This window comes from Carassius auratus, chromosome 26, assembly GCF_003368295.1.
Source record: "Carassius auratus strain Wakin chromosome 26, ASM336829v1, whole genome shotgun sequence".
Taxonomy (NCBI): domain Eukaryota; kingdom Metazoa; phylum Chordata; class Actinopteri; order Cypriniformes; family Cyprinidae; genus Carassius; species Carassius auratus.
This window is the reverse complement of record NC_039268.1, coordinates 205,164-224,405: the sequence shown is the minus strand read 5'-3', so window position 1 is coordinate 224,405 and position 19,242 is coordinate 205,164. Positions and strand designations below refer to the sequence as shown.

Below are 19,242 nucleotides of genomic sequence, written 5' to 3'. Positions count from 1 at the left end.
TGACTGAGTACCGAGGTGATTCTTGGATGTCGGTCTCATGTTGTGTGCGAACCACACAACGACAAATTATAAGGCTCATCCATGTAAATATGAGTTTCTTTCGTTGGCAACTGACCGTGATAGAAGTTTTCGTTAGTCGTTGGATTTATATGTGTGGCATTTTGATGCATAGACTCGCGTACAGTTGCATTTTATTTACATTGATGCATTTGATTTTGGTTGCGTTTTATGTTGTGAAGTAGTAGGGGGAGTGGACGGTTTTGCTTGAGGACATTGCTCTTACCAATGCGTTGGTCTATCACTGAACAGAGTGATAGACCCAGTGATTTACTTTATTTAATGAACTTTTTTTTTTTTTTTTACTGACTGGTAAGATGTGTAAAATGAAGCTGATGTCAGAGTTTTTACAGAGTCTTACTAACTTCTGATAGAGCAACTGATATTAAAGGGTTAAATGAATATTAGCCCTTAAATTACTCACCCTCAAGTCATCCTTGGTGTATATGACTTTCTTCTTTCAGACGAATCCAGTCAGAGTTAAATAAAAAATTGTCTTTGATCTTTCAAGCTGTTTAATGCCTTTCAGCGGGTGTTGCATGCATTAGTCCAAAAGAAGTTAAATAAAAAGCTCCCATCCTTAATAAAAAAGTGTCTTACACAGCTCTGGGGGCTGTTTACAGAGCCTAGGGCTGCCACAGAAATGTGAGATGTGATTTCTCAAGACAACTAATTTTCTATATCTTTTAAATAGTAATTGCTTACAAGGTCTATTATTATTTTTTTCAGGTTGTTCGCTCATGCATTGCATTTAAAAAAGAAAAGAAATTGAACAATATGGCCTGAAATTCTGAAATATTTAATTTTGAAAATGTTGATCACTTTGATTTACTTAAAATATATCTTTTTTATATTAAGCTGTTACTTTTACTTCATGAATTCAATATAAACTCAATAGATTAGGTCAAAGTGATGGCGTTGTATGATTTTAATTGTTAGATGTAGGCCGGAAGGATACAGATATTTATTGAAAATTATATTGTTTTCATGTTCATTTTAACAGTAGTTTTTATTAAAGGTGTTAAGTCCTATATATATATATATATTAGTGCTTCTATTAAAAAAATCAAGTGTACTAGGAGAACGTTTATCTGCTACGTTATTTTTCTCCTGCCCCTATACCTATTAGAAGTCTTTGCATTTAATATTAAAAATATTATTTGCCGTTTTTTAATCTTATCTCTCTCTCTCTCTCTCTCTCTCTCTCTCTCTCTCTCTCTCTCTCTCTCTCTCTCACACACACACACACACACACACACATTGAGAGGGCAGAGTGCAGTGCGCTCAGAGTAGGCATTTGTTGTGGCTTCGGAGTCAGATCGGTTGTATTTAGTCGCTGGGTAAGCGGCTCAGTGCTGGAGTCACACCGCTCGTCTCGGCATGTTTTCCAGTTTAACACTTCATGAGTCTGCTGGCTGATCTCACCGACCCAGTCCAGTTCTCTGAGCTACCGACACATGTTCCTGCCGACGGAAACACCCTCAGTCATACGATGAATGCTTCTACTTTCATAACGGTATTTAATAGACGTATCTAAATATAAATCAGTGTTATTATTCTTACAACTAGGCTCATGTAATATACATACTGACACCTGAACAAACGGTAGTAGGCTAGATTAAAGAATCCAACTAAATGTTTGATAATATCCCATTCAATTTACTTAGGCCTGTTGAATAACTTTCGGGCCATCGTCTTTTGGCATTTATTCACTTATTATTATTATTATTATTTTTAAGAAATAGGAAATAATATATTTAATTAAATAATTAAATGTATTTAATTAATATATTTTTAAGAAACCTTTGAGGTGCTTCAGGTATTTTTTCCTCTTAAGCACAATGCTTCTCAACAGATTTTCTGTGTGCATTAAGAATATTTACTCGTGGTGCTGAATTCCCATAAATTACTCCCAGATTTTCACATCTTGGAAACGCGTCCGTTTATAAAACTGAATTAATTCCACATAAAACACCGCAGCGCTCCAAATCACCTCTTGGAGAACGGTTTTGTTTTAGCTGTCTCTGATTTGTAAGTAAAAATAATGTATTTTTTAATTTATTTGATCCTTAGGTTATATGCTTTGGCTAAAAATCTTAACTTGGGCTACACGAGATGCTTGCTTGCTTTTTGCATAGCCTGATGAAAAAATATTTTCTTAGCTAAAGCACTAGGCTATATTTACGCATGTTATTTAGCATATATGAGAGGCAAAACGTATTTTAGATTAGATCGTCTAGATTATTAATTTTTGTTTTGTTTTAAAACTTAAAATATGTTTGAACTGGTTATCCTTATAAATGGTAGGCTGGATTTGTTGAAGATTTTAAAATATGCTTATTTAAACATTAAATAGTTGAATAGTAATATCCTATATTCTACGAAGATATCTGAAGAAGTTTAAAAAGTGTAAAACAAAACAAAGAAAGACCTTTTCTTTTTTCTTCTTTTTTTTTAAAAGTCCCACTCAGCCTTGAATTCAACATGATTAGGCACTCCACTGAAAGTTAAAGAAATTAGTTATTAAATTAGGTTTATAGATAAAATATGTATTGGATGCACAAGGGACACCTAAATGTAGTTTTTAAAATAGTTTACCACCGTATTTTGATTTTTCATTTGTTACATGCCCCCACGCTATGTCGACTGGTTCCCAGTTCCTGAAATATATCATATGTTTTCTTCGATTATATAATCGATTTCGTTTTTTTCTTTTTTTTTCTTCATGTTTGTAGCTACTTTATAATCGGAAGAAGAAAAAACTTCAGTATATGTGAACATTATGGTGTTGATATTTTCTTCAGTGATCTATGAAGAAATGCTCTTTTATTTCCCTCGTGTTGTGAAGGTATGTTCACACAAGTTTCATTATATTTTGTGGAAAATATTTCTGGCAAAAAAAAATCCCTATAGTTCATGTCAGATCTCCCGGCTCTCGCTCATCATCATGTGCTTCGCTCCATCCGCAGCCTTTTTTCCTGTCTCGCGCCAATGTGGCAGAGCTCGAGCTCCCGCCAACGCAATTTAAAAAAAAAACCGTTAGACGGTTACAGGTCTGTCTGCGACTAAAAAAATTATAATATATTGTTTCTAAAAAGGAAAGAAAAGAAAGCAACGGAAAAGAATAAAACACATTCATCTTAAAAGAAAAGACTGAAGGCCAGAGGTAGGCTATGGCATATTTTTTTAATAGGCTTTCTTTACAAGGAACACATTTTTGTCGTAATTGTCATTGAATGTCATTTGTTTTCTTTGACGGTGTTATGTAAAATATGTGTTAGGCACTTATATATATATATATATATATATATATATATATATATATATATATATATATATATAAACCTAACTAACTTATAGTCCTATTAGTCAGATACGGTCTTGGCTTTGGATATAATAAAAGGCAATCACGCAAACTAAAACGTTTAAAAATGATTAATACTAACGTTAGTATTCTGTTGGTAATGTTAGACATTTGATGAGCAGCCCCCAGAAACAACAACAACAAAAAACCCGAAACATCAAGAGTAGACACTTTATAAAATTCATAAATGTGGTAAGGTTCTGAACTTTTAAAATCTCAGGCTTTTTCTCTCTTTCTCTGGAAGAAGTTGTCCTTGCTATAGACACAAAAACACACAAGCAGCAGAGTGAGAGAGCCTTTCGTAGAAATCTCGCTTTTTTTGTCCGTGTCTCTCTTTCTCAAACTTTTTTTTTTATCTTCCTCTAACGCTCTCCTTTCTTTCTTGCGTAAAACAAAGGTCGCTGTTTAGAGAGGAGAGTGTCACACAAAGATAAGATAGGCTGTGGTATAAAAGAGTTTGAATAAGGCCATTCGGCATTGAGCAGATCCAGCAAGCTTGCGGGGAACATGAGCAAACGCTGTTTTATATGCCGTTTATGGCTTGCATACTAATTTAATCTCATGATAACAATATGCTGTCATAAAGTTTCCTTCATCCAGAATTCTGTCAGATTTGCTGCAATCATTCAACCAATAATTCAAGCAAGAACAAGGAACTTGTTACAGACACTTTTCCCCCTCAGGTTATTTAACCTAGACACTTTCAAACTCTTTGTTTGCAGACATGGAAATTATTTAATGGAAATAAATGTGTCAGACACAAAACCCATGTAGTCTGTCAAACCAAATCAGATACGAACTGTAACAACATGCAGAATGATTGCAGTTTTGCCTACAAAATGTATAGGCAAAACAAAATACCAAGACACCTTGCTTTGTACACAGTCAACTGATATGATTTGTGTAGAACTTTCCTTTAATTTGGATTGGAATTATGCAAAGTGATTTGCAAGCCGTGGAACATTCACAAACAAAATGACACACCAACCTGCCACTCGGCTTTGTTCGTTATGAAACGCTGCATTTACATAGCAGGCGCCTACTGGCAACTGCAGAATAGTCTGCAGTGAGTTGCTTGGAGAATGAGGCCGCTTCACCCGGTGGTCTCAGATGGGCCTGCTGGTCGCCCTAAGGTGTCTCGTAGCCCTGAGAGAGTGGCATATGTCGCATAAACTCATTGTAGGGATTAAACCAGATTAAATCACTTGATACAAATCTGCTCAAGCTAGCGATTTCCCTGGCTCTGTGTATGGATCATAACGGATCATTGCAAACAGGGATTGACTGAATTCCTTTAATATGTTCATCATATCATCAAACTAATAATAGCTTGGTACAGGATTGCATTGAAGGTTTTGTGTGCTACGGCTCAGGACCAGCGTGAGAGAGTTTCAGGCTAGTTCATGGAACTGTGACCAATGCTGTGTTTTCATTACGTCTGGTGTTCGTTGATAATGTACATGTGCCGTTGCAAACTTTAACATTTGGTTTTCAGTGATTTATTGAATATTGGTTTTGCAGATCCTGCTGATTAAAATATTCAACATGATGGCTGGTTTAGTTATATGGGGATGTTGAAATTGCGAGATTGATTTGCACTGTTTTTGGATGCATCAGTTAGAATGAATTCAATAGAATTAATAAATCACAGTATGTCAGAGTTTTCCTTCATAAACTTAAATCTGGCATGGAGTTCCTTATAGCAGTATAAAGCAAATTATTCTATTATTATTATTATTATTATTATTATTGGTAAACAATACTTATTATATATGTGTATATTAACTTTTCTTAGGCTGGGATATTTGGCATTTATATAATTTTTTGGTGAATGATACTTAATTCTAAATTAAAAATAAAATGTATTTAAATTTTACAAATTTTGCTGGTTGGACTTAGGCTACTGTTGAAAATACTGGCAAGAAAAGTTAGTTAATAGTTGTTTGACAGTTGCTGAGTCCTGCTATAGTGTTGCTTTTTTGTAAAAAACATTATAAGGAGAATAGTTTAGTTTTTCATTTTAGTTTTTTTTAAGGAAAAAACTATTGAAACACTTTCTTATAAAAGGATTTTAATGTGAAATACTTTATTGTTGTTCTTTAAAAAATCTCTTTTTATTGTGTCCAAACGTTCATATTTGACGTGGTCACATTCTCAGATAAAGTTCAGAGAGAGAATGTTGTTCTGCTGTGGACCATGTCTCTGTCTTTGCTCTTTGTTTGTGTGCTGAATCTAAAGGCAGCTGCTGGTCTGTAGCGTCTGCTGGGAGTTCTGGCCCGCGTGTTCACACGCCGCTCAACGGAGGGAGGGGACGGGGCAAACGGGCACACTGCTGTGCGCTTGCTTGATGGAGGTGATGGCAAGTGCATTGGTGAAAATGGCAAAAGTGCATGTGTGCATCCGAGCTCGGTTCTTGAACACAAGAGGGGGAAAATGGAGGTAAATTGGGGTGGGAATGGAATACGGGCGGTGCTGCTGATTGACGCATGTAAAATTAATGTGCTCTGGACTTTGCAGTTGCACAAGATAGGAACTTGTTAATTTGGCAAAGTAGGGAGCCAACCCACTGACCGAACTCTACACTATCTCCCCCCTCTCTCCATCTCTTTCACCCTCCCTCTGTCCCTGCCTCCCTCCCATTCAGCCCTTCAAGCGTGCGTATTGGCTGAGCGATCGGGCACCCGGTGCCAAATAGGTGGGCTCAGCTTCGCGCTGGCACACTCTGAAGCAATGGATAGGAAAAGAGCATGGAGAGGAAGAGAGAGATAGAGTTGGAGAGGAAAATTGGAAAAAAAAGAAGCTTCTATCGGGTTTGCCAGCGGTCGTACATGCTCTTCCAACATTGATTCGGTTCTCTCGTTTTTTTTTTTTCGCTCTCCATTCGCTTCTCTCTACCCCCCTTTCTGTCTCTCTCTCTTTCTCTCTGTCTATCTCTCGCTCTCTGTGTGTCGAATGCAGAGCACGCATATCTGAACAAACACCACTTACTGCTTTGCCAAACATTTTTTCTCTTTGTTGCGGTATTTGTGTATTTATTTGTGTAATTTTTTTCTCTAACAGTGAGTACAATACTTTTTGATTATGAGCGATTTCATTGTCCGCTTTCTTGTGTTCATATGTAATATTTAATTTTTGGTGTTGGTTTTTGCAAAATACCCTTTTTTTCTCTCTCTTGTTTCCCCTGTTCTGTGTGTTAAATATTTCTCTCTTGCATTTTTTTGTTTTTGTATCTCCAGAGCTGTCACTGTTTTACTTCTCCAAGATTTTCATAATTTTTCTTCTCACCTCTTTGACTGGACATTTTTACAAAATTTGTACTTTTTGAAATTTTTCCCTTTTTTTTATTTTGCAACAATATTAAAAACTCTGATATTGTGCACTGAATAATCGGGGCATGTAATGTCGAACTGAGTGTGAAGAAGACATTTCACTCGTTTTTCCACTCCAATCGACCAGCAGGTTTATGATGAAAGTGCAGAATGGTAACTACAGCTGCTTTCTTTAGTTGTTTTGCTGCATGTCTTGTGTGTTTTGTCTGTGGCGTGCTGCTTCTGTCTGCCGTGTGGCGATGTAGTTTGGATCAGGACGTGCGGTAGCAGGGCTTGGCACAAGCGACAGTGAGCAGCTGCTGTGGACTCTTTACGTCTGTCCCTCAAAAACATCATTGTCTGTTTTGAACTGAGAAAAGGATCTTTTGAAACAAAAATGTCAGTTTAAAAAATGCAAAAGGAAAAAGTGAGGTTACTTAAAATTTCAGTCTGTTATTGTTTTGTTTTTCATAATAGCATAGTCTGTAGTTTTATTATATACTATGGCTAGGAATTTTTGTTCTAAATTCTAAACTAGCATAGCATTGTCTGTTGTGTGATGCTTATGACAAATGTTTGTGTGTGTGTGTGTGTGTGTGTGTGTGTGTGTGTTTGTCATCCTGGCAAACACGCACTCACACGTTTCCCGTACCTTCCTTCACAAAGCGCCGCTGAATCATGCTCCGAGATTCTAACGTCTTCTCCCCTTCCCTCCTCTCCTCTCCCCTGCTTCCCGTCTCTCCCTCCCTCTCTCCATCCCTCCAGGATGAATTCCATCCCTTCATCGAGGCTCTCCTCCCGCACGTGCGGGCGTTCTCCTACACCTGGTTCAATCTCCAGGCCCGCAAGCGCAAGTACTTCAAAAAGCACGAGAAGCGCATGTCCAAGGATGAGGAGCGCGCCGTCAAAGATGAACTCCTGGGCGAGAAGCCTGAGATCAAGCAGAAGTGGGCGTCGCGGCTGCTGGCCAAATTGCGCAAGGACATCCGGCCCGAGTTCCGCGAAGACTTCGTGCTCACCATCACGGGGAAGAAGCCGCCGTGCTGCGTGCTGTCCAACCCCGACCAGAAGGGCAAGATCCGCCGCATCGACTGCCTGCGGCAAGCCGACAAGGTCTGGCGCCTGGACCTGGTGATGGTGATCCTGTTCAAGGGGAGCCCTCTGGAGAGCACAGACGGAGAGAGACTGGTCAAGTCCCCGCAGTGCTCCAACCACACCCTGTGCGTGCAGCCGCACCACATTGGAGTGTCCGTCAAGGAGCTGGACCTGTACCTGGCCTACTTCGTCCACATGCCAGGTAAGTGGGTTACGCTCTCTTTCTCTGTCCTACAGCTTCTGATACTTGACCGTGATTATTTGAGAGGGGTCAGAACTCAGGGTAAGATGCCACCCACATTATCACCATCACATCCAGTACACTTATAAATGCTTGCTTTGAGTGTCTGTTCTGCGGCCAGAGCTGAAATTATACCTCAAACATGTTTCCCACTTCATGGAAGAAGTTAAAGTTGTGATTTGTAGGCGTGAAAACATTCAAAGTAATTTTAAAATATAGGCAAATTTATATATTTCGTTTGCAATGTATTTGGCTGTGCTCCTATTGAACTGCATTCAAATCTCATGATGATTTTGTGCTTTTTGGAAACATTTGTACAATAATAAGAGCAACTACTTAAAGTTGTGATTTGCAGGTATAAAACGTCATGCTATTTAAAAATCATGTATTTAATTTATAATCTCGTTGGTTGTGCTTTATATGGAATAAATCCTATCCATCTGCATTCGACTCTCAGGATGTCCTGGGCTTTTTGGAAACACTTGTACAGTCACAAGGGCCGTTTTTAAGTTTTAAAGTGATTTTTATGCATTAAAAAGTCAGAAAAATGTAAAGTCTTTCTTAAAAAGCATGCAAATTGATGTATTTATAATCTATGTGGTCATGCTCTTTATAGAAGAAATCCTGTTCAACTGCATTCAGATCTGAATGATTTTGTGCCTTGTGGAGACAGTTGTACTTTGCAAGGTTGTCAAAATCTTTTAATTCTAGAGATTAATAAACATATAGTAAATCCTTCCCAGAAATTTAAAAATACTAATTAAATGGGAAACCCTGCTGAAATGTGAATATCTCATGATACATCTCTGCCATTGCGCATTGTAATTCATGAGGTACTTTAATAATTATTTGATGTTTTATTGTTTATAATAAGATGCTTTATTTTTGTTTTGTGACTGTGTTTAATATAAATGTTATGTTGGTTGTATTCACAAGAAAACACAAGACGGCTGGCCTTTTCAGTTCTTTGGTGCCATCTTGTTTTCTCATTGGCAGTGTGTTTTAGAGTCGTATCCTTTTGGAGCGAGTGTGTGTGTGTATTCATGGATAAGTTACTAGCAGAGTCTCATACGTTTACTGCCAAACAGTGTTTCTGACACGGCTAACACTCTCAATGACGCACACAAGATCTGACTGGCCAAACACACTCAGGCCAACAGATCCATAATCATGTGATTACAAATCTGAAATAGCTTTTTGCCTTCTTTCTGTTTTGCTTTTGTGACTAATTCATTTTCGTTTTGTGGAACTGCAAATAAACCAAAATTGTTGGGGGAAAAATGGCATATTTTCAGTTAAATACAATAAAAGAGCCGTTAACAAAATCTAAGCAGCTGAACAGTTCCCTGCCAGTCTTTCAGTCTCTCGGTCAGCTCACGCACTGGTTCACTCTGTGCCCAGCAGGGTTGGCCATCGCGCTGCCCGTTCAGAATGTTTGCTGCTGTGCTGCGGTCTTATCTTATCAGGCTAATTCCAGTGTGCACTGCCGCTTTTATCAGGCTCCAAATAGCCTCGCCGGAGACTGGCACCCTGCAGGGCAGCCGTGCACAATCCCGGGGCCCGTGGCATCCTGTGCCAGAGCTCAGGGGGCCTTTCTCACCCCAGACACACACAGTCCCCATGTGCTGCTCTGGTTAAGGGCATTAAGTATTTTTTTTTTTGCTGTTATTTTATTCTTGATTTCAGTTTCAGTGCATTCCTAACTAACACCACAATTATCCTAATTTGAAATAAAATATCTCTGCATTCTTTGTCTGGAATGCTACAGCTCAACATTTAATTCACTGGCTTGCTTTGTGTTTTTGTCCTTGTGATTGTTTATTTGCAGCACAAACTCTTTGTTTATCACTATTAAATGTGGCCTTCGTTGTCACACTCTCAAATCGAATATTCCTCTTTTGTGTCAATAAGAAAGCGAGAGAGAACAAGAGAATGGACAGCTACGGGAGTCGCTACAGTAATTGCTCTAGTTGGCACAATTGCAACGCCGTTGGTGCGGTTAGATGTGTGTGTGTGACTGAGTGTGTTTGTGCTCGGGGCACTCATTTTCAGCTCTCTTTCTTGTGATTTTAAAACACAGAGATGTAACTGGTCACTAAAAAAATAAAATAATTCTTGATACTGCAGTGATGGGTACCTGGAGAGTTCATCTTTTTCATATTAATTGCTTTCCATTTTAAATGCCTAGGAAATGGATCACTAGAGTTTGAACCGAGGCTGAATCTTTTACCACTACCCTGTGCTTGACAGGTTTTTGGGAGTTGACTCGAAAATGTTCCATACTTTGCTAAATTTAGACTTTGAATGAAGTGTGAAATGAATTGGTTGTTTATGCAAGACTCTTAAGTTGTAATCCAGGTGTATTGGAGGTAAATGTGTGTTAAAGGTGTTTCCATTAAGAATGGTGATTATGGGGAGAGTCGACCTAATAGAGGGAAGTGGTTTTGGGTAAAGACAATATTAATTTTATATCCAGGGCTTTATTGTTAGTGATGCTAATATATCATTATTACGAGAACGTAATTTAAAATTTTCCCAACTTTAACACTCCACACAGGAAATTTCATATTTAACCATTGAAGAGGTGTGAAAAATGAGCTTTCTGCCATTTTGTGCATTTAACTGCAGCTCTTTAGAAATAAAAAGCCTGTTAAATAAGAAAAATCTCTATAAAACATCCATCCAGCTAATACATTTTTTTTCTGCTGAATAATTTCAGAATACATGATAATTTTTTTTAAACTTCTTACACAGCAAATGATTAATAATAAATTATTATATATCATTTTTGTTATCTGTAAAAAAAAATGCTTGATTTAGTAATTATTACTGTTTTCTAATTTAATTAATTGTAATGAAAACAATGTCATTTCTTGGACTTTAAGGCTTGACCCGTTTCTGAAATGAGAACATGCGTAAGAGCATGCAGAAGTGATTTCTCTCTGTCTTGATGCGGCATTGTGGGAGCGTTTTGTTTGGAAATGAAATGTTTGGAATAGCTGTTAAACACATTATTTCAGCAGTCGTCATTCACTTCCAGCCAGTGTACATAACGCGTCTTTCTTTCTTTCATCACTCCTTGCGCTTCCAAGTGTTTCCTCTCTCCTTCTTTTGTCACTTTTCTTGTCTTCCTGGCTCTTTCTGAAAATCTGATAGACTGTTGAAATGGAAGGAAAATTCACCTCCTTGGATCATAGGTCAGATATTTATTCATTTATTTATTTGTGTGGAGAATCTCCTTGCATCATTTTCTGTAATCCTATATTTGTTCTATATTTAGGACCGCACTCTTCTCTGACTCACCTGGGCTTTGGGTTTATTGCTGAAATATGTCACTGCAGTGCTATTAAGCTTCTGGCGTTTCTTGACTAGTTTAAGTGATCTTTAAGCCTTTATATTTGATTCATTCCCAGAAAGATGTGAAGTATATCCGTAGATCTGCTTGTAACTCTGGGTTTTACTTTCTCAGCTCCCTACTCACCACAGACATTTATGGGCTTTTTAAAGAGCACAAAGGAAGGATTGTAAAAGTGAAACATGTTAACACAAATAAACCGGTATCAGCTCTATTGAATGAGCACCTGCTTTTAACTCCACATGAGGGACAGACAGAGAAGGAAAAGTTGAAAAGCTTTTTCTTCTCGGTTGCTGCTCTTTCTTTAGTGTCTTATTTATTTATTTTTTTATATTAGTGGCAAACATAAAATCTGTTTATCTACATTGTGCTAGACAATATATTATTGAATATTTACAATTTATCTGAGATGATTTTGCATATGATATATTATTTATCAACTTTTTAAAATATCAGCCCTTTCGTGTCCCACAACATGGAAGTATGAGAAATCTATAATATAGATTATTTTTAATAGAGTTTTAGAAAAATCCATTCATTTCTTTGAATCAGATTCAAATTTTCTAAACCAGGATGTAATATTTATTTGCATATTTATTTATTTATTTATGCAGTCATTTCATGCATTTCTCATGCATTCAAATGTTTGGTAACACACATTAAAGAGTTTTTGTTACACATTACATGTACTATTATAATAACAATAAATTATGCATAATTATGTGCAAGTAACCCTAAGCCAAAGCCCAATCCTAACCCTACAGTAAGTACATTAATATTACTCCGTACTTAAATGTATAATTACACTGTAACAGGGACACCTTGAAATAGTGTCAACAAATGTTTTAATACAAATGTATGAAGGTAAATGTTGTTTAACACATTGAATCATTATATTGCATATAATGCATATCAATAATTATTAATTAGTCAATATTATTTTACTATTTATTTTCATATTTTAAACACATTTTTAAAACATTTAGAATATTATTGTTTTCAGAGTAAATCATATATAATAGACACACTGTATACACACACACACACACACATACACACACACACATATATATACACACACACGCGCATATATATTTATATTAAAAATATGTACATTTTTATAAAAATATACACATTTAAATTAAGTGAATATCTCACACACACACACACACATTTCCAAAAACAATTGAATATAATATATTTTAGCACTAAAAAATAATATTCTAAAAAAAATAGAATATTCTTAATGTTTTGAAAATGTTTAATTAAAATAATAAAATAAATTGTAAAATGACATTTCCTATTATTATCAGAAGGCTGAAAGATTTAAAAGCAGAAAAAGTGTGTTTGTGTGCCTCGAGAGTAAGCGAGAGACAGTAATATGGCCCACTCACAACGACTCTGGTTACGAGTCAGAGAACACAATGCCGAGCTCAGTAACAGCACAGGCCTACTCATTACACACACACACGCAAATACAACGCAACAGCCGTGGAAAGTTGAGCCATAACTCCAGTCTATAGGAGTAGAAGTTGTGCATTAGTGCAGTTAGATTGAATTCTCATGGAGCTCATTAGATAAAACCTCTTTAGAAAGAGGAGAAAGGGATGATCAAGATCGCCGAGGGGCGAGAGAGAGGGAGATGGAGAAAAGGCGAGGGAACGGGGGCAGCCTCGTCTGCCATTTTTTGGCACCATGTACGGTGAGCTCTATGTAGAAGGTGCCAGAAGCTCATCGTTGCCAACCTCTCTCCCTCTGATCCTTTCTTCCTCTCCCTCTCCCTCTCTTTTCACCCATTCTCTGCTGCTCTCTCAGGGGGCTCAACCCCAGCGTCGCCCCCGTCGTCTTGATATGTCCTCCTATTTTCAGCTCAACAGTTACGTCAATTATTTTTTTATACAATTAGATTTTTGTTTTGCATATTTGCGTGGACGTGTGTGTGGGGAGGTGGCGCTTGTTTGCTTGCGTTTTTTTTTTCTCCTGATCGACTTTGTAGGACATCGAAGGCATTTTTCATCTGTCTCATTAATAGTAATCTGGATTCTGATTCCACTTAGCAATTCTGATTCATTTAACGCTTCTTTTAATAAATAAAGTTTATAAAATAAAATGTCATTGAATTAAGTTATTCAATCATTTACATATCAAAATAAATTGTGTATAAACCTGTTGTATAATTATATTGCTGCGTTATATATAGGCTAATTATTAATATTGATTATGTACTAAAAGGTTTAGTATAAGACTGAAAGTGACTTGCTTGTTCAGTGAGTCAGTTATTTCATTTTAAATGATTCAGTTAATGAATGAGTAATTTTACTGAATCAGATGCATAACTATAACTAGTCTTTTTAAAGTGTTTATTAAAGGTGCACTTTGTAATTTTGTTCTTGCAAAATTAGTGCAGCATCATGCAAAACTTTCAGGTGATTCAGTTTTGTTCCCTGAGATTCTATTGAATCATATTTAATTGATCCCAAAAAGCTATCTCTGTTCCCTTTGTAGAAATGCACTTTAATCACAGTCTTGATTAATTAATTTCATCAGTAAAGGTGTCTGAAATCCAAATGGTTACCAATAAATTTTTATTTTTTAATTATTTTATAAGTATTTGGTCATATGATATCAAAATGTCAGCTCTAATGAGAAGACCCACTTATGTAGATTAAAATCTTCCCATCGAGATATAAAATATAAAATCTGTTTGTAGTACTGTAAAATGTTTTATTGTGGAAAAAATTACTGAGTGCACCTTTTGAATAAAACTGGCTTCTAAGCATTAATAAGTTGCCAACCAAATTTCACTGTTCATGCTGTATGTTCGTTAAATTATTTTGCTGGGATGCTGTACATTTTCATTTAAAAACCAAACCAAAACAAAACACCACAGGTTTTTCAGGATAACCCGAGCCGTTTCCTAAAGGTCAGTTTCTGTTGGTGTCCCATGGGCTTCATGACTCCAAACTTTTCCTCCTCCAGTAGATGCACAAAAGGCTCAAAACTCAGCGGCTCCTCTTCCTCAGTGAAAGGCCGAGCCATCATAAATAAATTCTTTCTGGTGTTACTTACCCCATGCGAAAGAGAGAAGGTGTTGTGTTTTTTTGGAGCTCCTATAGTAAGGCAAAACGGTTGACAAGCACAACAGAAACACAGCGAATCAATTCTGGCATGCGTTTGTGTGTAAGGGAATAGGCCTGGAAAGCAGTTTGGACACAGATCTAGGCCGCCCGTCTCGGTGAGCGGGAAAGAACGCAGAGAACAAGGGATGAAACCGGAGAGAAAATGCCAAGGAACAGGGGGATGGGATAACAAGGGAAAGAAAGGCTGTGTGTGTGTGTGTGTGTGTGTGTGTTTCATAATAAGAGTGTGAAAAATAGGCCTGTAAATGAGAGTGTGTAAAGCTTCATGGCTCTCAGCTCCAGAAAGCCCCATTCATCAGACGGGAGCATCTTCCCGCTCTTAAAACAATGAAAGGCATCCCCCCCCCCGCTCTGTCGGAGCAGAGGAGAGTCTGTCGTTTGTTTACAGAGATAACAGGATAAACGAGAGAAAGAGAGAGTGTGAGAAATAAAGTGTGTGTGTTTTTGTGTGCCGAGACAGAGGGACCCTGTATGCCACCGGATGAAGTGATGGTGGGATAGCGCATGATTAGTATGTTAATAGGCAAATATATAAAGTGTCTGTGTGTGTTTGCGTTAGATCACTCCGGGCCTTATACATATGCATCCACATACAGAAGCGTTTTTGTTTGTGCATATGGGTGTGTTGAGCTCTGTGTGTGCTTAATTATGAGTTCACGTAGAAGAAGTGTATTTGCATATGTGCATGTTTCGGCATACATTTGGGAGTGTGTGTGTGTGTGTGTGTGTGTGTGTGTGTTTGAGGCTTTGGCACCTGTTGGTCACAGTGGGTTTCCTACTTTCTCTTTTTACATACTTTTCAGCAAAGGTTATGCTACTTTTATCTATTAAAAACATAAGATGTTCTGTGTCCTGTGATGACACAATATTAAAAGAGGCTTTAGTTACATCGCAGCCTTTAAATGTGATTTTGATACTTGCTGATTGGTCGCGGGGGAAGGTCATTCTCAGTCTATAGAGCAGGATAATCATCGGTGTTTTGACTTTTTTCCCCTAGAAGAGAAAAGACAACTATCAATATGCACTTTGTGTCACATTTTGTTCAATTTAATTCAAGCTTGTTGAATAAAATAAAATCTTACCAAACACAAATTTTATTATATAATCAATATATTAAAACAAAAACGATTAAAACTATTCTTTTACTGCTTTGCAAACTGTTTTTTTATACTCCAGAAATGCAAACACACTTTTTTTTTTTTTTTTTTTGTAAAGTTAACTTTTCTGGAAAATATTTGATTTTTAGCATGAAGTCTGTAACAGAGTTTTCTAACAAAAAGCTCTGTGGCAAAACGACAGCGGTCCCACACAAACACATGCTCCGCCTCCACAGTACGTTGGCAGTGACAGGATTGGCTCTGATTTAGACTGGTTCTCAAGGCAACCAAATAACCCAACATACCTTGTCTGGGCTCCATTCAGGGTTCTATAAGGGCAGCGGCAGTTCACATGGAGTCTGTGGCCGAGCGTTGGGATAGACATCATTTCTCTCAGATGGGTTTTTAAGGGTAATATCTTAAGCACCAAATCGGTTAGAAAGAGAGAAATATACATTTACAAATATAGAGAGGATTTTCAGCGTCACGCATATTTATGTCGCATGGCTTGTTGCCCGGAGCTGCCTCCTACACGTGAGAAAGCAAGAGAGCACGTCCATAATAAACGACTGTACAGTACTCTATTTTAAATCGCACCATTCGTCTCGCATGAATATTCAGCTGCATGCATATGATTTGCAATCTTTCTGTCACATTAAAAACCCTGCAGCCATGAAGCAAATATCCATCTGTAGGCCACTTTTAGTCTCGGAGCCAAACTAATACCACCTTACGCTATTCACACAAGCTTTCTGGATTTCATCAGAGCTCAGAAACGTTTATTTATTTCACTTCTGCAATCTTTCTCCTTTTGCAACAGGCACTGGGACATTAACACTCATACACACACACATTGTGCAAACAAAGATAGTGGTTTTGCATGGCACAGTTCAAGGATTTTATTTGGTTTTCTGTAACTGCAAACAAATTTGAATATCTGTCTGCTTCATCCGCTGAAAGCCAAATATTCACACTGACCAGAAAGTCCTCAAATGATTTGTTGAAATTACAGTTGCGTCGTCTGTGAATAATTCTAATTTTGAGCATAACTGTATGTACTGTATGTGAGGAGAATGCAGTAATATTTATTCAGAGATATTTAGCATAAACTCTCCTATGTGTCTGTATACATATAGACCGCTGGGTGGTCCCCAGAAATGTAGGTTATTTCAGGGTTTGCTATCCTTGTGGAGACATTTAGTGAAAGAAAACTTAACACACACCTCTACACAAGGCCTGTATGAGTGTGTATATGTGCAGGAGATCTGGTCAGGAAATTTTAGCATTACAGTATAAGCGTTTAGCTTTAAATGATGCTGAGCAATGTTTAAGCATGCCACACACACACACACACACACACACACACACACACACACACACACACACACACACAGGATATTTCACATCTGGCAGGGAGCATGTGCTAGTCTTATTTGCAGAATACACACAAATAGTCTGGCTGGCTCTTTATGCTAGTATGTCACAGGCTTGTATGTTTAGAAGGAGCAGAAGATAAATATTATACATTTTATTATACATAAGCCCTTCATATATTTCTCTCTCTGGCCTGTGGCTCATATGATGTCTATCATATGACTGAGCAATCTAGCAAAAAACATTTGTTTCTTTACTATTCAAACATTTGGGTAAAATTAATTGGAATATTACATTTTTCATTTCTTTTTATTTTTAATTTTTATTCGGTTTCTATATTAATATATTTTAAATGTAATTCATTCCTGTGACGTGAAGCTGGATTTTCATTATCATTATTCATTATACATTATCGCATGATCCTTCAGAAACATTTTTAGGCTACATTTTTTTTGCAGCATTTGATGAATAGAACGTCAAAAGAACAGCATTTGTTTGAAAGATAAATATTTTATAGAAACATTGTCACTTTCAATAAATTTAAACGGTCTTTGCTGGAGAAAAGCATTTCTTTCTTTTTAAAAAGTCACCCCAAAGTTTTAAACGGCCGTGTATTCTCAGCCTTCAGTGTGTTTGTGTATAAAATATGCAGTTTTGTATTTTATTTATTTGTAAAACTGTGAGAGTTTGGATTTGGGTTAGTTTGTATAAATTATAATTAGCTTGGCTGAAAAACAAAAGGAGTCTTTTAGACAGCTAAGTAAACGTATGTGCTTGTGTGTTTGTATAATCCTATATTTCACCTTGGAGTTTCGTCTTGGAGAGGATCCCTTGATTAAAGGAAGTGAAAGTGTTTAAACATACAGACAAACACAAGAGTGATATCTGGATCATGTGCTCACAGGCCGTCTGTGTGTGTGTGTGTGTTTGACCTCTTAAGTGTATTTGTATCTGTGTGCTGATTAGGATTTACTGGCTTTTCATCTTCAGAACTCTTAATCTCCCTCTGTTCACATTCAGTTTTTTCTCTCTTTGACACACATTCAAGCGTTTGACGTATTCACACAGGTGCGTATGCAGCAGTGCCTGAAGGTGTTCGGTCTAAGCCAACTTGGGTCATTTAAGGTTGACATAGTTTATGAGGAGGGTGTGACTATTTAGCAAGCTAATAGTGAACTTTTGAGCATGTACCTAATACAAAACCAATACAATATGCTAAATTCTTTTAACGGATATCTTGACATACTATATTGATAACCTCAATTTTTTAATATATAACAAGTCCATTCTATAAGTACAATCTTTTAAGTGCTCAGTTATAGTAAGAGTTTTATTTTGAATTGTAGAATGATGAAAGTTCTAGCACATTACTGTTGATTGGGATCTAGCATGTTACCTTGATAGTTCTAGAATATTGATATCATGAGTGTTCTAGAACATTACTTACTCTAAGAGTACTGGAGCATTAGTCTGTGGTTTCTAGAATACTGAGTGCTGTAAAGTAGAATTTACCATTACTCTAGCAAATGACTCTCGGGGGCTCTGGAAAATTACTCTTGAGAGTTTCTAGTATTGAGGGTTGTGAAACATTATTATGAGAGCTATAGTGTGTTACTTTGAGCATTCTAGAACACTGAGTGCTGTACAGTGGCATTGCTCTTAGGGTTTAAAACGTTATTCTGAGAGTTCTAGAACTGTAGTCTGAGAACATAATTAGAGAGTTCTACATGAATCCAAGGGTCCTAGAATACTTGAGAACATAATTCTGAGAGATCTAAAGGACAAGTTGATTGTAGAATTCTCAGATGGGGTGAGTGTAAGCATTCAGTGTGTGTGTAACTGCAGCTGTCACCAGAAAATACTTGTGTGTGTGTGTGTGTGTGAACAGACGTTCGTGCCTGTAGGACTCAAGCACATGGGAACCTCAATATTCTTTAGTAAGTATCAGAGCTCAACAGGAGATGATGGATTTTAATCCAATGTTTAATCACACACAGATCTGAGCGAGGAATTCTGAGAGCAGAACACACACATCACCCCTCTGAATATTTACAAGTCACAGCTTGACATGGAAGGAAGTCAGACTGAGAAATAGAGAACTGGAAGGTTAAAGGCTACGGTTAAAGATCTGATGAGAGGAATCAGAGACTGAATTAAGAGAGGTGGAGAACGTGACGAGCACTGGTGTCAAAGGAAAGTGCTGTGTGTGTG

The 19,242-nt window shown here is 37.2% G+C and overlaps 1 protein-coding gene across 16 annotated transcripts in view; it reads left to right on the top strand.

Moving 5' to 3' along the window:
• LOC113043981 (nuclear factor 1 X-type-like) overlaps positions 1 to 19,242 on the top strand; it is an 86,318-nt gene that overhangs the window by 29,252 nt on the left and 37,824 nt on the right. For 4 of the 16 annotated variants that reach the window (XM_026203548.1, XM_026203539.1, XM_026203537.1 and 1 more), the window contains one exon: positions 7,495 to 8,026. In XM_026203548.1, the coding sequence (XP_026059333.1) occupies positions 7,495 to 8,026 (532 nt within the window). Of the gene's footprint in view, positions 1 to 1,361; positions 1,574 to 5,667; positions 6,904 to 7,494; positions 8,027 to 19,242 lie in introns of those variants that run through there. The other 12 variants (XM_026203547.1, XM_026203536.1, XM_026203538.1 and 9 more) reach the window with 9 other exon arrangements.